Below are 26,603 nucleotides of genomic sequence, written 5' to 3' on the forward strand. Positions count from 1 at the left end.
TATAATAATAAAAATGCCATGAATGTATCTCCTATTTTGTAGACGCTATAAATTTTGCGCAAACCAATCAATATGCGCTTATTGCTATTTTTTTCACCAAAAATATTTAGAAGAATACATATTGATCTAAACTGATAAAGACATTTTTTATTTGGGATATTTATTATAGCAAAGTTATAATTTAAAAATATATATATTTTTTTTTAAATTGTCACTTTTTTGTTTATATCGCAAAAAATAAAAACCGAGTTAATCAAATACCACCAAAAGAAAGCTCTATTTTTTGAGAAAAAAAAAGGACACACATTTTGTTTGTGTACAACGTTGCATGACTGCGCAGTTGTCAGTTAAATCGACGTAGTGCCGTTTCGCAAAAAAATGGCCTGGTCGTTAGGGGGTAAATCCTTCCAGGGCTGAAGTGGTTAATGGTATATAGGGGAGCTGGAATTTAGAATAAAAGAAAAAAAAGATGAAGTTAGCCTTTAAGTGCTTAGGGGATTTTTTTAACTAAATGTAAATTCAGCTGAAACAAAGAACTGAGACACATGCCACCTAGTTTTATCAACTATTTTTTAATAACTGTGCTCTGAATAGGATACTAAATTTGAAGTCTCAGCTAACATTTTATCTCCTAAGTGAAACTGTGTGACACCTTAAGCAATGTGCATACTTAGCAACACTCCGTGCGCCATTATGTTCTCTGGTACAGGCCAAAGGTTACACCACTCTGTTTTCTAAAGATAAACCTGTCTTGCATATACACTATGATAAATGACACACTGCCTTGAATTGAGACATATTCCCTGGATGAAGAGGCTCTTTAGAGAAAAAAAAAAAGACTATGTATTTTTAGTGTCAGTATACAGAAATAACTTAACAAAAGACCAGCTCTCATATCATACCACAATGTATTGTTCTACAGATGAAGCTCTTATCGCAAAGTTGTGTTGATTGGCTTTCCACATCCAGTGCTGCTTCCCTGCTCATCTGCAAAGTACATCTCATTAGAAATTCAGCAGAGGACTGCTGGAAGTGTCTATGTTTGCATAACATACCAGGAGCCCCATAAATAATGTGCAAGCTTCTAGTCACACCTTGGGTTCAGGCTGCTGACACACGAAGCAATGCGACTGCATTTCTGTTTGTAGATTTTGTTAAAAATACTTTCATTACAATGTTGCACTTTGTATCATGTTGCTGTCTTCCAGAAAACTGCATTATCACCTTGTTTTTTTTTTTATCCATATATTTTCCATATCTGCAGGGGAATATAAACGGATAGAAAAGCCTGTGAACATCCAAGGTTTACTCCATTACATAGTTGATATGAAATAGAGACAAAATAAAACTGCAACGTATAAACAGAAAAGTCAGTGCTACTACCCATACACCACATAGATAGCAGAGCTCCCCGGGTGCTCTATCCACAGTCGCTGGCTGAGTAGAGTAATGAGGAAAAGATGATCCGCACTCCGGTCGTTGCTCTTTAACAAATCGTTGCTTTTATTGACAAGCCACAGTAAACAAACGCAAATAAGAACAGTGGCCCAGATTCACATAGAATCGCGGCGGCTTAACGTATCGTAGATACGTTACATCGCCGCAAGTTTTCATCGCAAGTGCCTGATTCACAAAGCATTTGCGAGAAAACTTCCGCCGGCGGCCTCCAGCGTAAGCCCGCGTAATTCAAAGGGGCGTGTGCCATTTAAATTAGGCGCGCTCCCGCGCCAGACCTACTGCGCATGCTCCCTTTTGAATTTCCCGCCGTGCTTTGCGCGAAGTGACGTCATTTTTTCGAACGGCGACGTGCGTAGCGTACTTCCGTATTCCTGGACGTCTTACACAAGAAGGAAACATTTTCAAATTTTGACGCGGGAACGACGGCCATACTTTATACAGCACATACGTGTGCTGTGTAAAGTTAGGGCACCAAAAACGACGACTAACTTTGCGACGGGAAACTAGACTAGCGACGTAGCGAACGCGGCAAACCGTTGTGGATCGCCGTAACTCCTAATTTGCATACCCGACGCTGGTTTACGACGCGAACTCCCCCCAGCGGTGGCCGTGGTATTGCATCATAAGATCCGACAGTGTAAAACAATTACACCTGTCGGATCTTAGGGCTAACTATGCGTAACTGATTCTATGAATCAGTCGCATAGTTAAGAAGACCCTAAAACAGAGATACGACGGCGTATCAGGAGATACGCCGTCGTATCTCTTTAGTGAATCTGGGCCAGTATGACTAAGGCCTTGTAGGCTGAAACGCGTCAACTGTTCTTATTTGTGTTGGTTCACTGTGGCTTGTCAATAAAAACAAAGATTTTTTTAACGGAGTGTGGATCATCTTTCCCTCACAATAAAACTGCACATAACAAACACAACATAAAATATTAATAGTTCCCACAAAAGCTGCTGCACACTAATGATGTTGATCCTCCAAAGAGTTTATTCAGGACTTGCACTCTGACAGTTCCCACCCATAGCCACTCCTCTCTGAAAGGTTTCACCCAGATTGGGCTTAGTCGTAGTTGGAGAGGCTAAGTGGAGATTGGAACAGTGCCCTATACAGATTATCCTGTAACAATAGAATATTAATATTTGCAAACTTAAAAAAAAAAAAAAAAGTGTTTAGTACTGGCATAAACCACAGGAGATAATTAATAGATTCATTTGGACAAAACAGCCTGACACTACATTGTTCCACCGTCTGATGTTTTAGGCAGGCAGTTGGGTAAGAACGGGTTCACATATATATGCGGTTTGCAGACCGGGGCGTTTCTGTTCATCGGTCCAGGAGCAAATTCAGGGAAAAATTTCAGACTCAAAAATGCACAGGACCCTTTTTAAAACTGCACTGTGGCCGGTCACTTTTTTATGTTATGTGAATTAGATGCAGTTAAAAATGCATCCAATTCGCATATATGTGAACCCAGCCTAAGTCATTACCATCAGGTGGTTAATAATAGTTAAGAATAGTGGGGTAGTTTTGTTCTATCCTGTGTTGCTCCCTTGGATCTACAGTAATAATTCAGAGGAACTTCCCTTTTCATGCCCCTTGGTGGCCGGCACAGATAAAGCCATATCTGTCGCCGGGGCAATCACAACTCCTATAGAATGCTGCAGGGTTACTACCAAGGTTGCCTTTTCTTGGCTGACAGCTGGGTTATTATTTTGCAAGAAATGTAAGCGAATTGACAATCCCCTTTTCTTCTTAACCTCCCTGGCGGTAAACCCGAGCGTGACTCGGCGCGGCTTACCTTCTCGCTGGATCCACAGGCAAGTTACTCACCTTGTCCCTGGATCCTGCGATGCCACCCGCTGTGTGAGCGAGCGGGACCTCCTCGCTCGATTCACAGTCTCCCCGTGTGCCGCCGATCTCCGTTCCCTGCGACGTTACGATGCACGGGAGCGGAGAACGGCGCCAAATTCAAAAAAGTAAACAAACACTTTACATACAGTATACTGTAATCTTATAGATTACAGTACTGTATGTAAAAAATACACACCCCCCTTGTCCCTAGTGGTCTGCCCAGTGCCCTACATGTACTTTTATAAAAATAAAAAATGTAATTTCTGCCTAAAAACTGTAGATTGTCCAAAAGTGTCCCTTTATGTCAAAAATGGTTTTAGATCAGCTAGAAAACAGCGATAATAAATTATAATCACTTGCAGAATTGTGCGATAGCGATTTGTGGGGAAATTCGTCATAAAAAAAATAAAAGTAATGACAGCGACAATTCTGCAACTGAGCACATTTCAGTGATTTTGAGTTGATTACATTATTGAATAATTTTTATTATAAGTATATTATTATTTGTTATAATTATTTATAATTATTTATTATATTATAATTTATAATTTTGTTTTAAAAAAAAAATCATACCCGGGATGCCTACAAGACTCTTGCTTGGTCAGATTTAAGTGAGTTATTTCTAAAAATTACAGGCCAACAGTATAAAACTCCAAATTTCCTTGCAAAATAATTGTACCGCTTTTGGTACGTAATTCCAGACAGAATCATACCGCCAGGGAGGTTAAAAGGGTCCTTATCATGGATCTGTGTAAATTTTATGTTACACTGCGAAGTAGATTGATTTTGTTTCTTGTTGTTGTACTAAAAAGGGATGGTAGTCCTTAATATTGCACATTTTTGTCAAATGTTGCCACATATACTGTATAATGACATGACATGACTACCAAAAACAGTGGCCCAGATTCAGGTAGGGGCGCGCACTGATACAGCGGCGCAGCGTATCGTTTTTACGCTATGCCTCCGTAAATTACTGGAGCTACGTTGCATTCACGAAGCATTTGCTCCGTAATTTGCGGCAGCGTTTCGTAAAAGGGGCCGGCGTAAGCGCGCGTAATTTAAATGATCCCGTAGGGGGCGTGGATCATTTAAATTAGGCGCGTTCCGGCGCCGAACGTACTGCGCATGCTCCGTCGGGAAAATTTCCCGACGTGCATTGCGGTAAATGACGTCGCAAGGACGTCATTGGCTTCGACGTGAACGTAAATGGCATCCAGCGCCATTCACGAACGAGTTACGCAAACGACGCAAATTTTGATAATCGCGACGCGGGAACAACGTCCATACTTACCATTGGCTGCACCTCCTAATAGCAGGAGCAGCCTTACGGCGAAAACGACGTACGCAAACGACGTAAAAAACGAGCGCCGGCCGCGCGTACGTTTGTGAATCGGCGTAAGTATGCAATTTGCATACTCTACGCTGACAACTACGGGTGCGCCACCTAGCGGCCAGCGTCAGAATGCACCCTAAGATACGACGGCATAAGAGACTTATGCCAGTTGTATCTTAGGCTACAGTCGGCGTATCAAGCTTTCTGAATACAGAAAGTAGATACGCCGGCGCTACTTAGCAATTACGCTGCGTATCTATGGATACGCAGGCGTAATTTCTTTCTGAATCTACCCCAGTGGGTTCCATTCACAAAGAAGTATTTTCCTCTTTAAAATTTGCGGTAAGAAAGCTCATAGAATTTTTTCAAATTTTGTTTTCCCCATGCGATATCCAGTGGCATAGATACAGTGGAGAAGAATTAGAACCCCTGTCAGTTTTTATTGGTAATAAAGGAGGTAAAATGTTTTAAACAATCTAAATATGCCAAGTCACTAAGCCAGTGCAGTCCCTGCAACATATGTATTAATACAAAAGAAAAAAGGTGACTAGAATACCAGTCAAAGGGAAGCTGCTTTTACAGGACACACGTGGTGTAATAAAAACAACTAAGTTCAATTAACCTCCCTGGCGGTATGATGTCAGATTTTTAAATCTCAAAGCGGTACATTGTTTTGCATAGAAATTTTTTATATTGTTTTATATTGTAGGCCTGTAATTCTTAATAATAACTAATTTAAATCTGTCCAAACAATAGTCTAGTAGACATCCCGGGTATGATAAAGTTTGAAACACGAAATCATAAATTATAATATAATAAATAACTATAAATAATAATAATAAAAAAATATATAATAATAAAAAAAAAATGTATTTCCCCACGATTCACTATCACTCAATTCTGTAAGTGTTCTTATTTATTATCTGTTTTCTAGCTGTTCTAAAACCGCTTTTGACCTAAAGGGACACTTTTTAGTTGTGTAAGATTACAGTGTACTGTATGTGTTCTGTTTTGTGTACGTTTTGAATTTGCCGCCGGGCTCCACCCCCATGCTTCATGAAATTACACACATACAGTACATAAAAACCCTTCTTTCACCAATAAAAATACAACATTATCTTTTTTGTTGGTGGAAGAAGGGTATTTATATATGTGTGTCATTTTTGATACTTTTTCCCCTGGTAACCTCTGGAGGAACCCTGCTTGAAAGTCATTTTTGCTGTGATATTTGTCATTGCTATATATATTCGGACACATCTTTTTTTCTTGTTAGTCATTGTCATTCTCTGATGAATTTGCACAGACATACCATCAAGGAACATAAGGAAGACAGTTTATGCACACCTGTGGGACATCATTTCTCACAACCTGACCACACTATAGAAGACCTTAATGTTTTAGTTCTTAAAGGGAATTTCAGAACTATCCAGGAAAGGAAAACGTTTGAACTAAGAATGATAATTCTTTTTGACACAAAAACTAATGGCCTAAATTTAGATATTGGTTTCCTTACCCATTATACTACAGTTTTATGACCCCCCTCTGTGACTAACAACCCCCCCCTCAAGTCTTTAGCTCTCCCTCTGTCTTATCTCACTAACTCTGATGTTATCTTTATTACCATTGATTTGTATGTGTTTGTTTTTTTTCCTTTCCCTCTGAGATTTTTTTTTTTTTTTTTTTTTTCCTTGTTTTGTTTTAACATTCTGCCAAAAAATTGTGAATCAGTACTGCTTGGACCTTGAAGAAGGGGTAACACCCCGAAAGCTTGTCCTGAAAAATTGTATGTTAGTGCAAATAAAAAAAGTATCACGGACAGTACTCAATTTTCTCTGATGTTCTTGAAAGTGACACCCTTCTCCTAACAGCTTTTTAAGAATAATTGTCTGTACCTAATCCCATTCTGTCTAGCGAATATTTGAGCCAAATATAGCTCTAAAAATAATTGTGAATAAATATCCCCACTACATATGACATATGTTCTAACAAGGGATTAGAGTATTGTGATCTGCTATACACTTTTGGCCAATTACAGTGCCTTGAAAAAGTATTCATACCTTTGAAATGTTCCACTTTTTGTCATGTTACAACCGAAAAACATAAATGTATTTTATTGGGATTTTATGTGATAAACCAACACAAAGTGGCACATAACTGTGAAGTGGAAGGAAAATTATAAATGGTTTTCCAATTTCTTTACAAATAAATATGTGAAAAGTGTGGCATGCATTTGTATTCAGCTTCCTTTACTCTCATACCCCTAATTAAAATCTTGTGGAACCAATTGCCTTCAGAAGTCACCTAATTAGTAAATAGAGTACACCTGTGTGTAATTTAATCTCAGTATACATAAAGCTGTTGTGCAGGAGGCGCATGCGCGGCAGCTCCTAAGATGGCCACCGGCTGCTAGAGCTCCGCTCCACCACGGCCCAACGATAACCCCCAGAGCGTACCGAGCGCACTACCGGCCCGATCATCGGGATATCTGAGTGGGGGAAACCTTCAGGAGCAGGCGGATGTCATCCCCGCTGGCCAGGAGGGACCTATCGAGCCAGATGGCGGACGCTCCCGGCCCCCTCAGCTATGCCAAGATGGCGGCGGTGACGCGAGGCGCGCCCGCAGTGAGTAATGAAGGCGAATCTATAGCCGACCAGGACCTGGCGCCACTGCATTCCCCAGGTACCGAATACCCCCCGCTGCTGCCAGCCAGCTCCCCGACATCCACAGAGTCCTTACTGGGTAGGATGGGTGCGGGCTGTCCCACTACCCCCATGATGGATCCTCACACAGGCCTGTTGCTCTCAGTGAGTGAGGCACAGGAGGAAGCCACTACACCCACAGACTTTCCCTCTATGATGTCTGCTTTTTCACAGATGCTATCAAAAAGTCTGGCTCTGAATGCAGCACAGATTACCTCCTCTATACATGCAGATCTACAACAAATTGGGATGAGAATGGACAGCATTGAGCAGAAGGCAGACCAAGCGGTGCTTAGAATTAACCAGAACTCAGCCAGACTCCAAGATGTACAGGAACAGCTAGAGACTGCGTTTGCAAAGATCGACGAACTCGAGAACAGATCGAGAAGATACAATTTTAGAGTGAGGGGGCTCCCCGAATCCGAAAAAGAGGTGCAAGCGGCAGTTAAATCCCTTATTAAAAATCTACTCCCTGGCATTCCCGATGACCGTCTTGAGTTGGACAGGGCCCATAGAGCACTTCAAGCCCCTCGCTCAGACGGATTGCCCAGAGACATTATCGTTAAGCCGCATTTCTATTCGGTGAAGGAGGAAGTAATAAGGAAATCTAGATCGGTGGATAATATCACCCTCCACGGGCATAAGATCCAAATTTTTGCGGACCTCTCCCCATATACCATTCAGAGGAGGCGGGCGCTTAAACCGTTGCTCCAGGTCCTGATGGACAGAGGAATTACTTACAGATGGTCCTTCCCTCTCCGCTTGAACTTCACCTACAAAACCAAGAGCCTCGGCTTCTCCTCGTTCGCAGAGGGGGAGCGTCTCCTGACCCAACTCGGGCTGGTCCACCTGGACCCATCCCCGGCACTGGCTAATAGAGGCACCCCCGCATCATCAAAGAGGCCACCGCCAGCGAGTCCGCTGCAGCAGACGTGGCTGAAACACGGCTCCAAACGGTCTAAGGAGAATCTGACGACGTGAACACTCTACACACCTTGTTGTTTGGTTCTAAATTGTTGTTACCTTTTCTTGTTCGTGGTTCCGGGACTTGGTCTGGGACTGGCCCGTCTCCCCTGGAACATCTCTGGGGTATGCCCTTGCTCCCCGGGCAGGGAAGGCTCAAGTTAGATCGGGCCCCTGTTTTCTTTTTTCCTTTTGTCATAATAGGCCCCCGCTGATAGGGGCGACCTGGACTGGGACTTGGGGACGGGGGACGGGGGAGGCCCCTGTCACTGGTTTCAGGGGGGAGGGTTGGCAGCTGCTCTGCAGTAAGGGGCTAAATTTACATTTAAATGTATTGTTAGTTTTATTTCTTTTTGCCTAGTTTTTCATACAAGTTCCGGTCAGAGGTTCTGTTAGAGTTTACTGCTTATTTGCTATATGTTTAGAGCTGCTAGGAAGTCTCCCCTTCCGGGGGGTCGAGAGTTGGGTTCTGGCCTATGCGGAACGGTGCCCTGACTGGAACTTACAGTTTATTCCTCGGCTCTGGTTGGTATATTACGCTCAATCCTAGTGTAGGACGGCAGAACTCCTGCACAGGGGATTCTGTCGGATCTCTGACCCCACATATCGGTGGGGTGGTCGGTGGGTGTTCATTTACTATATTGCATGTTCCCCCTTTGTTAAGGGGCGCTCGGTACATACGGGAGCATGGGTTTCTTTGAGACCTTCAGTTTTGTTTTTGACAGGGGGGTGGGGTCGTGGTGGACTCAATGCTCCTCCATTGGTACAGAGGCACATTTAGTGTCTTCTGTTCCGCTTCCGGGATCCCTGACACCGGGGACTCTCGGTTCCTTTAGGTTTTGGGGTTGGGGATGGCTAGTCCACTCCGCCCCAGGAGGGGGAGGGGGTCAGGGGACCCCCGAGTAATGTTACGTTTTGTTATTTTAGTTCGAATGTTGCCTCAGGTATGTAATGATGTCCTCTTCTTTCCTTTCTCTCCTTTCTCTTTCTCTCTTGGCACTTCCCCTCTTGCTCGTACAGCTTCTGGTATCCGCAGTCTCCTCGGTCGTCGCTGGTCTCCACTCCCAGGTCTCGGGCAATGGTCTCTCCGCCTCTTCAGAATACTCCGGGTATGTCCCCCTCTCGATCCAGGTAGGTTACAGATGCACAGCGCAGTACACTACACCCTGATCCATGACTGACACACACTGCCCTCCGCCAACTCTTAAGATTGTTTCTCACAACACGCAAGGCCTCAACTCCCCGGTCAAACGCAGGAAGCTTCTGCAACTTTATTCCACCATGCACGCAGACATTCTCTTACTACAGGAGACCCACTTCCCATCCACCTTTACTCCCAAGTTCCTTCACCACCGCTTTCCTAAATTTTTTTTGGCTTCAGCTGAAAACAAAACCAAAGGGGTAGCGGTGTGTTTTGCTAGAAATATCAACCTATCACAACCCGAGACTATTATAGATCCACAGGGCCGCTACATTCTGGTCTCTGGGCATATCGATGGTGAGCTTTACACTTTCGTGTCATATTATACACCCAACAGGGGGCAAAAGAAATTTTTTGAATCAATGCTTGAGAAGCTACAACACCACCTTAAAGGTACGGTTGTTATTGGTGGAGACTCGAACATGGCCTTTGACTTCGCCCTTGACAAACTAGCGAACGGGTCCTCAAAACCGAGGCGCCCAACTAAACAGAGCGTTAGTATAGCTAAACTACTTAACTTGGCAGGCCTAGTCGACATTTGGAGGGAATGTAATCCGCGCACCAAAGATTATACGCACTTCTCGGCACCCCACAACTCCTTCGCTAGGATAGACCACATTTTCGTACGTGCAGCGCTGATACCAAACATTAAATGTTCCAAGATTGTGGAGTCCTCCCTCTCTGACCACTCCATGGTCACTTTGACAACAAATAGGCCCACGGCGTCGGGGGGCCCTCCGCGTTGGCGCTTGCGGGAGTCTCTATTAAGCGACCCAGGGCAATGCTCCTTACTGGAGGAGTCCATTAGTGAATATTTCCAGCATAATGCCACGAGTGGGGTCTCCCCTATTTCCGTCTGGGCGGCGCATAAGCCGGTCATCAGGGGGAAACTAATTCAGATGTCGGCTAGGCTTAAAGCTGAACACAATGCGTCCACGCGTAGACTTACAGAGGACTTTCGGAAACTAGCCAGGGCTCACAGGGCTCACCCCACCCCCGAATCTCTAGAGGAGTTAGACAAGGCCCGGGCCCTCCTGAACCTATCCCTGACCACGGCAGCTGAACAACACCTTAGGTGGACGGGGGCTAGATTTTACGCGCACACGGATAGGATGGGAGCCAGACTAGCCACGAAACTGAGCCCCAAACAGCGAACTCTTGCCTTCCCTAAACTTCGGGTGGCCACGGGGGAGCTGACTCAGAACCCTTCCAAGATAATGGACGCCTTTTTACACTTCTACTCTGACCTATATAGGCCTATCAGCACCCCCCCTCACTCGGCGCGAAATAAATTCCTAGATGACCTCCCTTTGCCCAGGCTGACCAAAGATCATAGCGATCTCCTGGAGAGCCCGTTCACACAGGAGGAAGTTTTAAATACCATCAAGGCCCTTAAATTAGGTTCATCCCCGGGACCAGATGGATTCTCCAATGGTTACTACAAGAAATTTAGCACCAGCCTGGCCCCCCATCTGACGAAACTGTTTAACTGTCTCCGGGATGGAGCCCCCCTGAATGCGGATCTAAACTCTGCCTACATCTCGGTGATCCCAAAGCCGGATAAGGACTCTAGCGAGGTGGGCAATTATCGGCCTATATCACTGATTAACAATGATGTTAAGATTATGACCAAAATACTAGCGAACAGATTGTCGGGTTTCATCGCCGAGTATGTCCATAAGGACCAGGTGGGCTTCATCCCTGGGAGACAGGGGCCGGATCAGATCCGGCGTGCTATTGACATTGTTTCCCTGCTCAAGTCACGATGGGACGGGGGGTCCCCACAAAAGGGGTTTTTACTTTCCATAGATTTACATAAGGCTTTCGACTCTTTAGATTGGGCATACCTGTCTGCTGTCCTGGGGAGGTGGGGCTTCGGCCCTAACTTTCTTAACCTCATCAATTCCCTCTATTCATGCCCCACTGCGCAGATTCGCTTGATGGGCAGATATTCTGACTCTTTCTCTATAGGCCGGGGGACCAGACAGGGGTGCCCACTCTCCCCCCTCCTATTTGCGGTAGCAATAGAGACACTGGCGGTGGCACTACGGTCGAACCCCAATATTAAAGGGGTGACTTGCGGGTCACAGGAACATAAATGCGCCCTGTATGCGGATGATCTCCTCCTATTTGTAACTTCCCCATTGACTTCCACACCCGTAATCCTGAAGACGCTGCGTATCTTCAGTGAAGCGTCTGGTCTAACGGTTAACATGGACAAATCGCTTGCGTTGAATATATCGGTTCCTCCGGACCTTATTGCCCTACTTACCAACAACTTTGCATTCCCGTGGGCTCCCTCACACATCCCTTATTTGGGTATCAAACTAACACCTGATATTAACAACCTCTTCAAAGCTAACTATCCCCCCATGATCCTTAGGTGCCAGGGTGATATGGAGAGGTGGTCCAGAGCGGGACTGTCCTGGTTAGGCAGAATACACGCGATCAAAATGACCCTTCTCCCACGCCTTTTATACTTATTTCGCTCTCTCCCAATCCCTGTCCCGAAAACAGTGCTCTGTAGGTTGCAGTCAGGAATGGTTCGCTTCGTTTGGGGTAAAAAGGGGTGTAGGTGTCCCTCAGGTGTTCTGGTTCGACTAAGAACGCAGGGAGGACTGGGCCTCCCGAGCTTGTGGAACTATTACCAGGCTGCCCAATTGGCTCAAATATCGATAGCCTTTTCCAGGGGTTCCAAGCCAGATTGGTTATCTATGGAAAGGCAGGCAGTCCCACTACACACCATTGATTACCTTTTGAGTTGCGAACCTAAATGTAGACCGGCCATAATGGCGCCAACTCTCTCACATTCGGTGGCCCTTTGCGCCAAGCTACATGACCGACAAACCCTGATATCGCCATGGAAGTCCTTGAGGCACTTGTTCCATAATAAGGAGTTTCCCCCGGGAATGGATATCGTTGCTTTTAAATGGTGGACAGATAAGGGTCTATATAGGATCGGGCACTTTTTCAATCGAACAGGCCCGCTCTCTCTTTCGCACTGCAGGAAAACATTGGACATGCCTGACACAGAGCTCTTTAGGTTCACTCAAATCTCCCACTTCCTGCACTCCATTTGGTCCAACAAACCTCTGCCCCCCTCTATTACCCCCTATGAACAGTGGTGCGCGGAAGCGGTGGATCAGAGGGGAGGAATTTCGTTGATCTATACTGCGTTGATGACAAAGACGGACAAGCCGACCTATGCTCGAGCCTGGGAGGAAGACACGGGCGGCTCGTGGGACACAGAAGCGTGGTATGGTGCTTCTACTAGAGCATATAAAGGTATACTCAATGTCTCCCTTATAGAGGCTAGCCTTAAAGTACTGTTAAGATGGTACTACGTTCCTTCCAGGCTGGCAAAAATGTATCCAGGAACCTCCCCGGTCTGCTTTAGAGGCTGTGATCTTGAAGGCACAATGCTGCACGTTTGGTGGACCTGCCCTCGCATAAGACCGTTTTGGCGGAAGGTATTCCGTACTATTGGTTCGGTGATGGAGATAACGATAGCCCCTCATCCTAATGTAGCACTACTTAACCATCGTATCCCGAACTTAGCCAAACACTCACAGGCCCTGGCATTCTTTCTATTGCTGGGGGCGAAATTGACTGTTGCCAGAGCCTGGAAGAAACCTACCGTCTCCTTTCAAGGGTTCCGGAGGAAAGTCTCCTGGATCATGGTACAGGAACAAATAGTAGCTAAACTAGATGATAGAACGGAGAAATTCAACTTTATTTGGGAACCCTGGGCCACTTACAATGGCATCTCTCTCATACCTGGGATGCCGGTGGGAGGGTTGACTGTCGGCTCCCCACGGGGATAGCCTGTTTCGGTACTTTGCCTCTACCCTCTCCTATCTTCTCCTTTTCTTTCTTTCCTTTTCGTCGCCTCTCTTGGCATAACTGAGGTGACCCTCTGTCACGGAGGATTTTCGGTTGCATCTTCGTACACATGTTTGATGAGTAGGATCATTAGGAGAGGTGGAAGCCCCTCTGCACGTGGGCTTGGGTGAGGATCTGGCGGGAAGGGGGGGGGGGGCGGGTGGCCCCGTCTCTTGGGATGCAGCTTGTTCCCTTTGGGGCTCCCGGGGGAATGGGGGTACCTGGGCTTCTCCCTATGTGATAGGGCAAACTTTCGAAGGGCAAGGTTGCTAGGTCCTTGCCTGGGTCCGGGTAGTGGGGACACGCTGAGCGAATTAAGTTAAGTTACAGTATGCTGTTGTGTACGGTTTACATGATCTGGGCTTCGGTGCCGGGCTGTAATGTATGTTCTATTTTATCTTCCAGCACCTTGCCTTCTGTATGTTTTTTTTTTTTTTTGCTGATCTCATTATCAAAACTTAATAAAAACTTTTGAACCGAAAGCTGTTGTGCAAAGCCCTCATAGGTTTGTTAGAGAACCTTAGTAAACAAACAGCATCATGAAGGCCAAGGAACACACCAGACAGGTCAGGGAGAAAGTTGTGGAGAAGTTTAAAGCAGGGTTAGGTTATAAACAAATATCCCAAGTTTAGAACATTGCATGGAGCTCTGTTCAATCCATCATCCGAAAATGGAAAGAGTATGGCACAGCTGCAAACCTACCAAGACATGGCCGTCCACCTAAACTGACAGCCTGAGCAATGAGAGCATTAATTAGAGAAGCAGCCAAGAGGCCCATGGTAACTCCGGAGGAGTTAGTAACAAATTAGTCATGCACTCCACAAATTTGGCCTTTATGGAAGAGTGGCAAGAAGAAAGCCATTGTTGAAAGAAAGCCATAAGAAATCCTGCTTGCAGTTTGTGAGAAGCCATGTGGGGGACACAGAAACCATGTGGAAGAAGGTGCTCTGGTCAGATGAGACCAAAATGTAACTTTTAGCCTAAAAGCAAAACGCTATGTGTGGTGGAAAACTAACATTGCAATACACCATAAACACACCATCCCCACCGTGAAACATGGTGGTGGCAGCATCATGTTGTTGGGATCCTCCTCTTCAGCAGGGAGAGGGAAGCTGGTCAGAGTTAATGGAAAGATGGATGGAGCCAAATACAGGGCAATCTTAGAAGAAAACCTTTTAGAGTCTGCAAAAGACTTGAGACTGAGGGGATGTTCACCTTCCAGCAGGACAACGACCCTAAACATACAGCCAGAGCTACAATGGAATGGTGTAAATTAAAGCATATTAATGTGTTAGATGAATAAATATAATTGAGAATCTGTGGCAAGACTACTTTCACACTGGCTGCCCGAGTGTTAGTGCTAAAGCACCACACGTTTTAGTGGTGCTTTAGCGCTGTTTAAGTGGCGCTTATCGGTTGCTAGCGGGGGCACTTTTAACCCCCGCCAAAGAAGGGGTTAAAAGCGCCCGTGTTGCGCGCTTCCTAAACACTTTTCAGGCACTTTGGAAGTGCCGCCTGTTCATTTCAATAGGAAGGGCGTTTTGGGAGTGCTGTATACAGCACTCCCAAACCACCCCAAAGATGCTGCTTGCAGGACTTTTTCTAACGTCCCACAAGCGCACCGCCCCAGTGTGAAAGCACTTGGGGAGGCAGTTTTCAGGCGCTATTTCTAGCGCTAAAAGGCCTGAAAACTGCCTCAGTGTGAATGGGGTCTTGAAAATTGCTGTTCACAGATGCTCTCCATCCAATCTGACAGAGCTTGAGCAATTTTGAAAGAACGAATGGGCAAAAATGTCACTCTCTAGAGTAAAGCTGTTAGAGACATCCCCAAAAAGACTTGCAGCTGTAATTGCAGCGAAAGGTGACTAAAAATGCATGCCACACTTTTCACATATTAAAAAAAAAAAATTGGAAAACCATTTATTATTTTCCTTCCACTTCACAGTTATGTGCCACTGTGTGTTGGTCTATCACATAAAATCCCAATAAATTTTCCTTTTTGGTTGTAACATGACAAAATGTGGAAAATTTTAAGGGGTGTGAATACTTTTTCAAGGCACTGTACATTGTATTATGTTTGGAGTGATTGTAAAGTTTTCTATATTACCAAAAGTATTTGGACGCCCGCCTTTACACGCACATGAACTTTTATGGCATCCCAGTCTTATGCCCTGTACACACGATCGATTCGTCTGATGAAAACGGACCGATGGACCGTTTTCAACGGACAAACCGATCGTGTGTGGGCCCCATCAGTCTGTGGGGAAATCCATCGGTCAAAAATCCACGCATACTCAGAATCAAGTCGACGCATGCTCGGAAGCATTGAACTTCATTTTTCTCTGCACGTCGTTGTGTTTTACGTCACCGCGTTGGACACGATCGGATTTTTAACCGATGGTGTGTAGGCAAGACTGATGAAAGTCAGCTTCATCGGATATCTGATGAAAAAATCCATCGGTTAATTTTCATCGGACGAACCGATCATGTGTACAGGGCATTAGTCCATCTTAGTCTAGTTTAATGCGGTATTTATTGACAGTTTTGAAAGTTTCGCATTTTTACGGTATAGTGAATTGACAGTTGCAGGATTGCATGCAATAGTTAGGGATGTGTCTGGACATCTACATACCGCATGCGATCTAGTTTTGTGAATGGATCCCAATGTGCTGTACTTACAGTACTTAAAATATCATGGTTTTCATCATATTTCACAGCCATAGACCAGGCATCACTAAATGGAGCACCGGGTCACTGTCCCATCGGGGCCACCGTTTGGCAGCCAGTTCTTCCCCTAGCCTCTGCAGCTGTAATTTTCAAAGCAGAGCAGAGAGCTGGAGGCAGAACAGTTGTGAATGGAGAGCATGAGCTGCTGGAGTTAACATTTTAAGTTAACCAGCCAGTTACTGGATGCTAAGATGCACAGCGGTTCTAGCAACCAATCATCAGCTTATTAATATTAAAAGTTAACTCTGGCTGCAGCTCCCGCTCCTGCTCTCTGTTCAGAGATAGCCTGTCTCCTGCTCTCCACTCCTGTACACCTGCCCAAAGGTAGAAGAATGAGGGGGCAGAGCTGTGGGGGCTGTGATGTTAAGTGGTGAGGGGCTGTGATGAGTAGTGTGGGGCAGAGCTGCAGGGGGTGTGAAGTTGGGGACAAAGCTGCAGGGGGTGCGAAGTTGAGGACAGAGCCGCAGAGGAGTGCAAAGTGGGGGACAGAGCAGCAGGGTTCTGTGAAGTGGGGGGAATGGGGGCTGTGCTGTGAAGTGAGGGCAGAGCTGTGGGGGTCTGTGATGTGAAGTGGTGGGGGGCTGTGGTGAGTAGTGTGGGGAAGAGCTTCAGGGGGTGTGAATTTGGGGACAAAGCTGCAGAGAGTGCAAAGTGGGGGACAGAGCAGCAGGGGGCTATGCTGTGAATGAAGGGCAGAGCTGGGGGGTCTGTGATGTGAAGGGGCAGGCAGAGGACAGTGCTGTGGGGGTCAGAACAGGGAAGGGGGAAGAGGACACTAATGTGGGGGGGGGGGGGGATGTGAATGGATGGCAGAAGACCATGCTGTGGGGGGGAGATGTGAAGGGGCATAGAAGACACTACTGTGGTGGAGGGGGGGTGTGATGTGAAGGGACAGAAGACACTACTTTTATTTAAATACACCTGCCATAGACAGAAAGACTGAGCCTTTATAACACAGCCTTTATTTATTTTAGTTTGAATTAACAATTTATGGGAAAATATTAAAGTAGTACTAAGCCAAAAACCTATATTTAGATAAACTAACAGCCCGAGGCTAAGCTACAGCTAATACTTCCGAAGCAGTTATATTAAACAGTTTTTTACCTTTTGGGATATACATTTTACATAAATAAATATTAGCTGATCAAGTACCCCTGTCAGTGGTAAATGGTTTGTTTCAACCATTTAAGTGCTTCATCTGCAGGACAACTTACTGGCAGGATCACCAGGTGAAAATATAAGAAAGAACGCCTAAAAAAGGAATCTAATGCAGCCATCACATCTAAGAATTGTAAGCCGCAATATAATAAATGTTTGCTTTTGGGGTTTATTACAACTTTAAAGTTGACAGATCTGCAAACAAACCAATATCCAAATATGAGGGTGCGTACCAAATGCAGTTTCTTTCCTTCTATGGGTGTCATTCTATGGGTCATTGTGGTCTTTTTTTTAGATAATGGAAGAACAACAGGTAAAGTGTTTCTATGTGCAAAGTTTTGTTACTAATGTGATACTGTATAAAGAACATTCATCCAGGAAAAGATCATTGTATAGAAACTTTCTGGGTCTGTGTTGGAAGGGCCTTCATATTTTCTTTAAAGTGAATAGATTTGCTTCATCTGACTTCAAACTATAGCAAAAAAAGACACTATATAGTGCAATCTACAACATACCAAGTTTGATGTACATGTTCTATACTTCTTTGATAAAACCGCACAGACATGTTTAAAAAAAGAAATACAGTATGAACAGTAGATACATGGCGATAACTAAATAAAGCAACACTTATTACTATCAACCTTCTGAATATTGCTTTGTTGTTCAGGTTTCAGAAAGATGTGACTATGTGTTTGTCAATGGGAAGGAAATGAAGGGCAAGGTTGGAGTGATGGTGAACTTCACATACCAATATCTGAGTGCATCTCTGCAGATTACCATCTGGGTTCCTCGACTGCCTCTGCAGATAGATATCTCTGACACTGAACTCAGCCAGATTAAAGGATGGAGAGTACCTATTATTTTCAACAGGAGGTGGGTCTGCCTCTGTTCTTGAGCATCTTGTATCGATCAGACCACATATACACAGTAAACATACAGATTTCATGAAACACTTGGTTATGTAATCTTTACTGGGGACAGATAGAAATGGAAGAGGGGACTATTTAAATGGCCATATAATAATAATAATAATAATAATAATAATAATAATAATAAAGATGTTTTTCCTGATAATGATTCAAATTTTTCTCTCATTTATTTGAAAACATAGGGCTAGATTCAGGTAGATTTCGGCGGGCGTAGCGTATCTCAGATACACTACGCCGCCGTAAGTTAGAGCAGCAGGTCCTGTATTCACAAAGAACTTGCGCTGTAACTTACGGCAGCGCAGTGTAACTGGGCAGGCGTAAGCCCGCCTAATTCAAAATAGGCTGGTTGGGGGCATGTTCTATGTAAAATACTAGTGACCCCACGTATTTGACGTTTATAACGAACGGCGCATGCGCCGTCCGTGGACGTATCCCAGTGCGCATGCTCCAAATGACGTCGGCAAATCGTCAATGCTTTCGACGTGAACGTAAATTACGGCCAGCCCCATTCACGGACGAGTTACGCAAACGACGTAAAATTTGAAAAATTTTACGTGGTTCCGACGTCCATACTTAACATTGGCTGCGCCATCTTTTTGGTGGTTTATCTTTACGCCTGAAAACCCCTTACGTAAACGGAGTATCTTTACTGCGACGGCCGGGCGTACGTTCGTGAATAGGCGTATCTAGCTGATTTACATATTCTAGGCGTAAATCAGCGTACACGCCCCTAGCGGCCAGTGTAAATGTGCAGTTAAGATATGACGGCGTAGGAGACTTACGCCGGTCGTATCTTAGCAACATTTAAGCGTATCTCAGTTTGAGCATACGCTTAAAGTTGCGACGGCGCGGATTCAGACTTACAACGGCGTATCTACTGATACGCCCGTCGTAAGTCTTTATGAATCTGGCCCAAAGTCACTACATCCATAAATCTGTAGTGAAAACAACCAGTGCAAATAAACTGCAATGGTATACTAGTATTAAAAAAAAATCCTTCTGTGGATCTCTCTGCAACATTTTAACCTTTACGTGTTGGTAGACTGAGGGTCTGTTTATACCAAGGATCTTCAAATTACAGCCCTCCAGCTGTTGCGGAACTACACATCCCATGAGGCATTGTAAAAGTCTGAGATTAAAAGACATGACTAGGCATGATGGGAATTGTAGTTCCTGAACAACTGGAGGGCCATAGTTTGAAGACCCCTGGTTTATACAGATATTTAATAGGAATGCAATAGCAGCTCAAAACAATATCAGAATTTACTCAAATTTACTTAAAGCGTAAGTAAACCCCCCTATCGTTTTCAGCCAAGGAAGCTGCCATCTTTGCCTCTGTTTAATCTACAACTGCCATGATGCTGCACATGTGATCAGTTTAGACACCAGCCATTGGATGGCTTGACAGCTTGGTTGAGGGCACAACCAATGGTAGTATTACATTTCTGGCACATGTTTTATGGATGGGTTTACTTTCGCTATAAATGTTCCTCAAATGCAATCTGCATGCACCTTTACATTTGCCTTTCTACACAAGCCCTTAAATACTGTATACAGGACACACCAATAAATTATTTATTAGCACCCAATAGAGGATCAAAGCAATATATACCATGCAGAATACACGTTTGACATGATCTATAGAATGAGTGTACAGTTTTTATTTAATTATTTAGAAATATTTGAAGACAGATATTGAACATGTGTAAAATCGAAATGGGAATTGTCCTATATTCATGAGCATATCTTTTTTTGTTTGTTGGTCAGTACAGCAATGCATAATTGTAATAATTAAAATGTAATTCTGCAGGCCCACTAGAGACAGCGATGATGACGATGAAGATGAGCGCAGGGGAAGAGGATGTTCACTTCAGTACCAACATGCAATGGTTCGGGTTCTTACTCAGTTTGTAGCTGAAGACCATCTTGGACAGCTTGCTTATCTGTTGAGTTCTGATTGGCAGTTTGATGTGACAGATCTGGTGACAGATTTTATAAAACTAGAGGAGCCTCATATTGCAAAACTACAAGAAGGAAGACTGCTAATTGGGCGAGAGGTTGGAATGACAACAATACAGGTATGCAAGGTGGTTTTATTAAGAAGCACATCATAAATATAGAATAATGGCGCTTCTTGAACTGCATTTAAGCAATAAAGGAGTTATTGGAGTAAAAAAAAAAAGTAATTTGCACATGTGCGCATAAGGCAAAGTTAATTCGAGAAAAGCTCGGACAGACATTAGTAATCAATCTAACCAGAAGAAAATCCTTTGAGTAGCTTGTATCGCCATATCCAGCTCCAGCAGTTTAAGCCACAGAAACAGGTTGTAAGGCATGTCCAATCTGCCAAGATAAAGCCAACTTTATTAAGTTTAGGAAAACTGCTTTTACAGAGGAAAACAACACTAGCTTGAAGCGGGGGTTCACCCCCAAAAAAATGTTTTAACATTACATCTAGCAGAGCCAGCATACTAAGGACATTTACTTTCGGCAGGTCATTTTTTTTTTCTCCGTACATACCTTTATATTCTGTTTTTGTCCATGGCTTCCGGGTTCCGATGACTGCGGGACTGGGCATTCCCATCCTTCGGTTCCATGATTGACGGCTTGTGAAACAGGTGACCTGTCGCACAACGCGCGTCACCAGATTTCGGGAAATAGCCGAGCTGCGAGTCGGCACTAAACGGCGCCTGCGCAGTCAGCTCTACATGGCGGGCGCAGGTGCCTTATAGTGCTAACTCGCAGCTCGGCAATTTCCGGAAATCTGTTGGCGCGTGTTGTGCGACAGGGGACCTGTTTCACAAGCCATCAATCATCAAACCGAAGGATAGGAACGCCCAGTCCCGCAGTCATCGGAACCCTGAGACAGGGATAGGAACGCCCAGTCCCGGAGTCATCAGAACGCGGAAGCCCTGGACAAAATCAGAATATAAAGGTATGTACGGAGAAAAAAAAAAAAACCTGCCGAAAGTAAATGTCCTTAGTATGCTGGCTCTAATGTTATAAATTAGTTCTTAGGGTGAACCCCAGCTTTAAGATAACTAATGTATCATTATTTGATATCTTAAATAACAATTTATTGCCATTTAAAAAAGTTGAGGAAGCTAGTCAGCCAGTAAATAATACTTACGTTATAGATACCGTTCCTATGTCTTATAAAGGTTATTAGGTGGGAAAACGACCCAAAATAAAAAAAAAAGAAATTAGCCAAACAGCATCAAGTAATTTATCATATTTTTTTTTCATCTAATGCTAACATTTTAAGGTTCTGTTGATTAGAAATTCATATCGCTTGAAAATTTCCGCAGTAAATATTTTCTGAACTTTCTTGAAAATAGAGAAAATTTAGCTATATGTAAATTATTTGCTATTTTTTCATTACTGTATAATAAGACAGTGCCAACAGAAAATATTGATTTCTGTTTATTTTAGCTCAGTGGGAAGGAATCTATAAATAATGGATAATGCTGCTTGTTATTAAATCAGTCTCTTTGTGCATTGTAGGTGATGTCCCCTCTCTCCGATTCCATCCTAGCAGAAAAGACGGTGACAGTGCTGGATGACAAAGTGACAATAACAGACATCGGAGTGCAACTTGTCTCCGGACTGTCACTCTACCTTCAGCCCAGCACAGCAAATAACAAGGCTGTTGTAGCCACCTCTGTGGCCCAAGAACTGCTGCACACTCTCAGACAGGTAGAGTCACGATTCTGGAATGTCAAGGCTGCTGATAAGGCAAAGAGGGTTAAAGGAAATTTGATCTTATTGTTAAGATTGTGGAAAAGCCTTCACATTGATATTACCAATATAAAGTGTTCGACCAAAGAAAACGCTTTTAAGTAAAAGCTGAACTCCAGGCAAATGTAAAAGACACAAAGTAATGCAGCCCCGTATTCATTATTAAATTTATAAATCATTTTGAAACTAGTTTAACTACCTGAATTTAAATTGGTATCAGCCTTTTGCAATCCTCTCTACAGCAGGACTGACATTTGGGAAAGGCAACGGGAGTTACAAGCAGACACTCAGGTGTGCTGCATGCAAATGTATTGAGAAGGAAAAGCTGATAGGAGAAAGTGTAGAATAAGGGGAGGCATGAAATGTCCAGTAGAAAGGCTGACACGGTAATCCTTAACTCATGCTGTCACATTTTAGAGTGTTCTTATTGGATAAGACATTTCTGTTCTTTTTTCTTTTGCACAATTTGGAATTTAATAAAGTTGTGAAATAAGTAGTACAGGAGACAACAGTGTTAGAGTGAAACTCACCTATCTAATGGTCCCTTGCCGGTGGCAACATTCTGAGTGCCGGTCATTGGCTGGCGCAGGATGACACATGTGCAAGAGACCAGCACAGCACTGTAAATTGAGCTTGCATCAGAAGCCTGCCTGCTCACTAGGGCTGATTTGCTAAAACTGGAGGGTGCAAAATCTGGTGCAGCTGTGCATGGTAGTCAATTAGCTTTTAACGTCAGCTTGTTCAATTAAGCTTTGACAAAACAAAATCTGGAAGTTGATTGGTTTCCCTGCAGAGCTGTGCCAGATTTTGTGTTCTCCAGTTTTAGTAAATCAATCCCTCTGTTTCTTTCAGCAGAACTTTAATTCCACTTTGAATATTGTCACCCATGCCATCAGCCTTCGCTGTCTTTAAAAGATGTTGCAGCTGAAGAATCTGTCAGATGCCAGGTCCTCCTCTGCAATTCTCTGCATTTTTCAGTGCTACCTGCTAACTGCTATGACACTACAGGACAGAGCATCAGCGTGGGCAGGGCATGGATATGGCTTAAAGATAGTGAAGATAAGAGGCATAGGTGGCAGGACAGATAAGCTTTAAAAGCCTCCTGTCTCATGCAGCATTTTTCCTTTCATTTCGGCGGCAACAGAGTCACTTTTTGTATTGCTCATAGCAATCAAACAGCTTAACCCCTTCATGCTGGCAGTACGCATATATGCAGCCTCTCAAGGGGTCAGCCTTACTGCCGTGCGGCAGTATATATGCGTACCAGAATGTAAACAGAGCTATGCTCACTCAGCTAACTCCCGCCACAGTTACCGGCAGCTAACGGAAAGCTTCCCATCTCTACTTTAGATCGAGAGCCTTCTGATCAGGTGACCACTGTGACAGCCAATCACAGCAGTCACATGAACAGCAACCCTGTTTTCCGGCATCAGAAACCTCTTAAAAGGCCAGGAGGCACCAGCACTAAGGAGTTACTTGATTTGTTTGCAAAAAGTGACACCAACTGTTTGGTTTCATGAAGAAAACTTTTACCTTTAGCATACTTTTCTTACATTACTGCCCATAAGCATTTCTAAGCACCATTTCATAGGATGAAACTGATAACTTTAATGCCTTTTTTTCTGCTCAAATGTCACAAGCACGGGTGATTCAATATATAAATTAACTGTAAGTATACATGTTTAAAATTTCCATAACAAAAATGTCTTGGGAATCACGTGAAGTGTCTGGTATTCCCAATAAAAAAGCCTTAAGCTAAAAGAAAAAAGTTGCCATGATTTAGTGTAGTGTCCTTCAGAAAGCTGTTTCTGCAAATCCTATGAACCACATCAATAAATCCAGTCCTATTCCTGACAAGGTTCTCCAATTACTATCAACAGATCAAGATGGATTGGAAGCTGCTTATCTGAAGGGGAATGAAAGAGACGCCTGCCCTCATCCCAATCACTTAGTGGCAGGACTGACAGATAGTTGTGTTTGTTAATTACTAAACAGCTACATCTCATTTTACCTGATTGGAAATAGCATTGCCGGCCTTCATTTCTGGCAGTTACCTTTATTAAGCACCTGCTTACTGCTTGTCAAGTCAATACAAAATGTTACATTGAAGCAGAGGTTTTTCCTAACACGGTGATCAGACATTGACTTATTCTCCACAACACTTGTTAAAAACGAATTCAAGAATGAGCTTGCTACCTCCATCTCAAATTTAAAATCTAAAGTTGAATTCTGTCTTTTTCTATTGATGCCTGAATATAGCAGAACCTGTGATTTGCATATTTTTGTATTCATCTATCTGCATTCTGACCTGTGTGATCCGCGGAGTATCACACAGGGCGGAAATCTAGGCAATCATAACTCATGAAATGTAATTAGGGGAATAATAAATATCATCAGATTTGGAGATTAGCTTGCTCTTTACTACCATCGTTTACTTAATAGCATCCTCAGAACAGCATATTTTACTGCTTTCGGTCATTTAAAAGTCAACTAAAACACAGAGGGGTTGATTTACTAATGGCAATTCGGTTGTTTACTTTGCAAGGTATTTTTTACTTTACAAAGGAATTCTCCCCTTAGCTTAGTGAATGTGGTAAAGCTTTAATGACTTCCATCATCCCTATCTCACATACATACTAGGTACAATTTATACAAGAGACAATTAACTTACAAACATGTCTTTGGAGTGTGGGAGGAGACTTGAGAACTGGGAGGAAACCCATGAAAACACAGGGGGATGTTCAAACATAATATAAAACAGTGTCCTAGCCAGGATTTAAACTGTGAACACCATCCAGATTTAAACTCAGACAGTAGTGGTAACCAATAAGCCACTGTGCTACCTTGTTTAAAATTTTCCCAGCCCTGCACCTTATCCCGGATACATATGTAGTGCAATGAAAATCCAGTACACAGATTGTCAACCTGTTGACAGGCCTTCTATTGATGTGAATGTAATTTGGGCCAGGCATGGACTGGAAGCTCTCTGGTGAAGCCTGCTTTTGGTGCATTATGTTATATCATAAAAATCCTCAGTGCATAGATAATTAACCTTAAGTTCACAAACCTTAAAATATAGGCTACAAGGGACATTCAAGCAGAAATTCACCAAAAATAAGGAAATTCTGATTATCCTCCCCCTCCTTTTCCATTTTTGTCAGTTTTTTTTTAAGGGAGAATGTACCTATATTACCTAGGAAATTCCACTTCCTTCCCTGCCCGCAACCTCCTTGGGCATGTAACAGGTCCCAGGAGGATGCTGGAGTTTCAAGGGTGAACTTACCCTTTAAAGAGCCACTTTACAGTAGACTGGTAACTGTATGAGGTTAATACCCATGTTTATAGTGTATGAATATGGATGCTTTTTTTTAAGTCTTGATATTTTTCTCATTCTTTACATGAAGGTTGCGCTTATGGTGACTAAATAGTGCTATCCAAAATTCAATAACTTTGACGTAAAAATTGCAGTTAATGACAGTTCTCTTTTTGGAACAAATAAATATTTTAAAAAGTGTTCTGTCCTATTTAGTATACATTGCTGAATGAATCAAAACATTTCAAATTTTCTGTAAAATTAAGAGTCGGTTCACACTGGGGCGGCACGACTACGGGGGCGACTCGGCAAGGAGTCCTGAAGATGACTTCAGAGGCGACTTGCAAAATACCTTCTGTATAGAAGTCAATGCAAGTCGCCCCGAGTCGCCCCCAAAGTCGTACAAGAACCTTTTTCTAAGTCGGAGCGACTTGCGTTGCTCCTATTGAAAAGGTTCTATTGACTAGAATGGGACGCGACTTGTCAGGCGGCTGAGTCACCTGACGAGTCGCCCCAGTGTAAACCGGCTCTAAGGTTGAAAAACCCCTTTAGACCAATAACAATAATAATAAATACAAATTAAATATAAATACAAATTGATAAAAAATACAAAGAGCAGCCTTTAGTTAGACCAAAGGTATAAATGTGAAAAAGAAATATAAATAAATTGGATTGAATTTCCATTTCGCGCTCATAAACTACATAAAATTGTGTGAGTAGTATAAAAAAGTCTATAAACCACCACCAAATATCTTCAATCAAGTGAGAGTGAAGTAATTCCTGTTTTCTGTGAAGAATAAGGTGTCGTTTCCACCGATTTATGAGCAAACATCCTACTCACCAAATCGATATGACACCCATTACAGGTAGTCCAAGGAGCATGAGTGACAAAGAGATGTATCCTCCAATGGAAATGGCCCCCAGTGAAAGATCTGCCAACGAAGGTTATGCATATATCAAAGAGAGAAGCAAGAACTCCTCATGGTGCAGCTTGTAACTATTTGTATTCCAAAAAAAGGTATACACTTACAATTCAGTAAACTTTCAAAAGCCCATGAAAAAACAGGGCAGGCACGATGATCGAATTCCACCTGCGTTCTAGAATAATAGCAGAAGTGACTTGTCACGCACTACACGATCCGACGTGTTTCGTCAGCAACGTCAATCTGTGGAAGATGCCACCTTATTCTTCACAGAAAACAGGAATTACTTCACTCTAACTTGATCAAAGATTGTTGGTTTATGGACTATTTTATATTACTCACACAATGGTATGTGGTTTATGAGCGTGGTGTGGAAATGTAATCCAATTGATTTCTATTTCAAATTTTCTGTAATTTGTAT

At 43.4% G+C, this 26,603-nt stretch overlaps 1 protein-coding gene across 1 annotated transcript in view; it reads left to right on the forward strand.

Moving 5' to 3' along the window:
* TMEM132C (transmembrane protein 132C) overlaps positions 1-26,603 on the forward strand; it is an 835,455-nt gene that overhangs the window by 786,380 nt on the left and 22,472 nt on the right. Inside the window, exons 6-8 of the mRNA XM_040347368.1 lie at positions 17,947-18,152; positions 20,019-20,286; positions 21,713-21,904. Of these exons, the coding sequence (XP_040203302.1) occupies positions 17,947-18,152; positions 20,019-20,286; positions 21,713-21,904 (666 nt within the window). The remainder of the gene's footprint in view (positions 1-17,946; positions 18,153-20,018; positions 20,287-21,712; positions 21,905-26,603) is intronic.

Source organism: Rana temporaria, chromosome 1, assembly GCF_905171775.1.
Source record: "Rana temporaria chromosome 1, aRanTem1.1, whole genome shotgun sequence".
NCBI classification, from domain to species: Eukaryota; Metazoa; Chordata; class Amphibia; order Anura; family Ranidae; genus Rana; species Rana temporaria.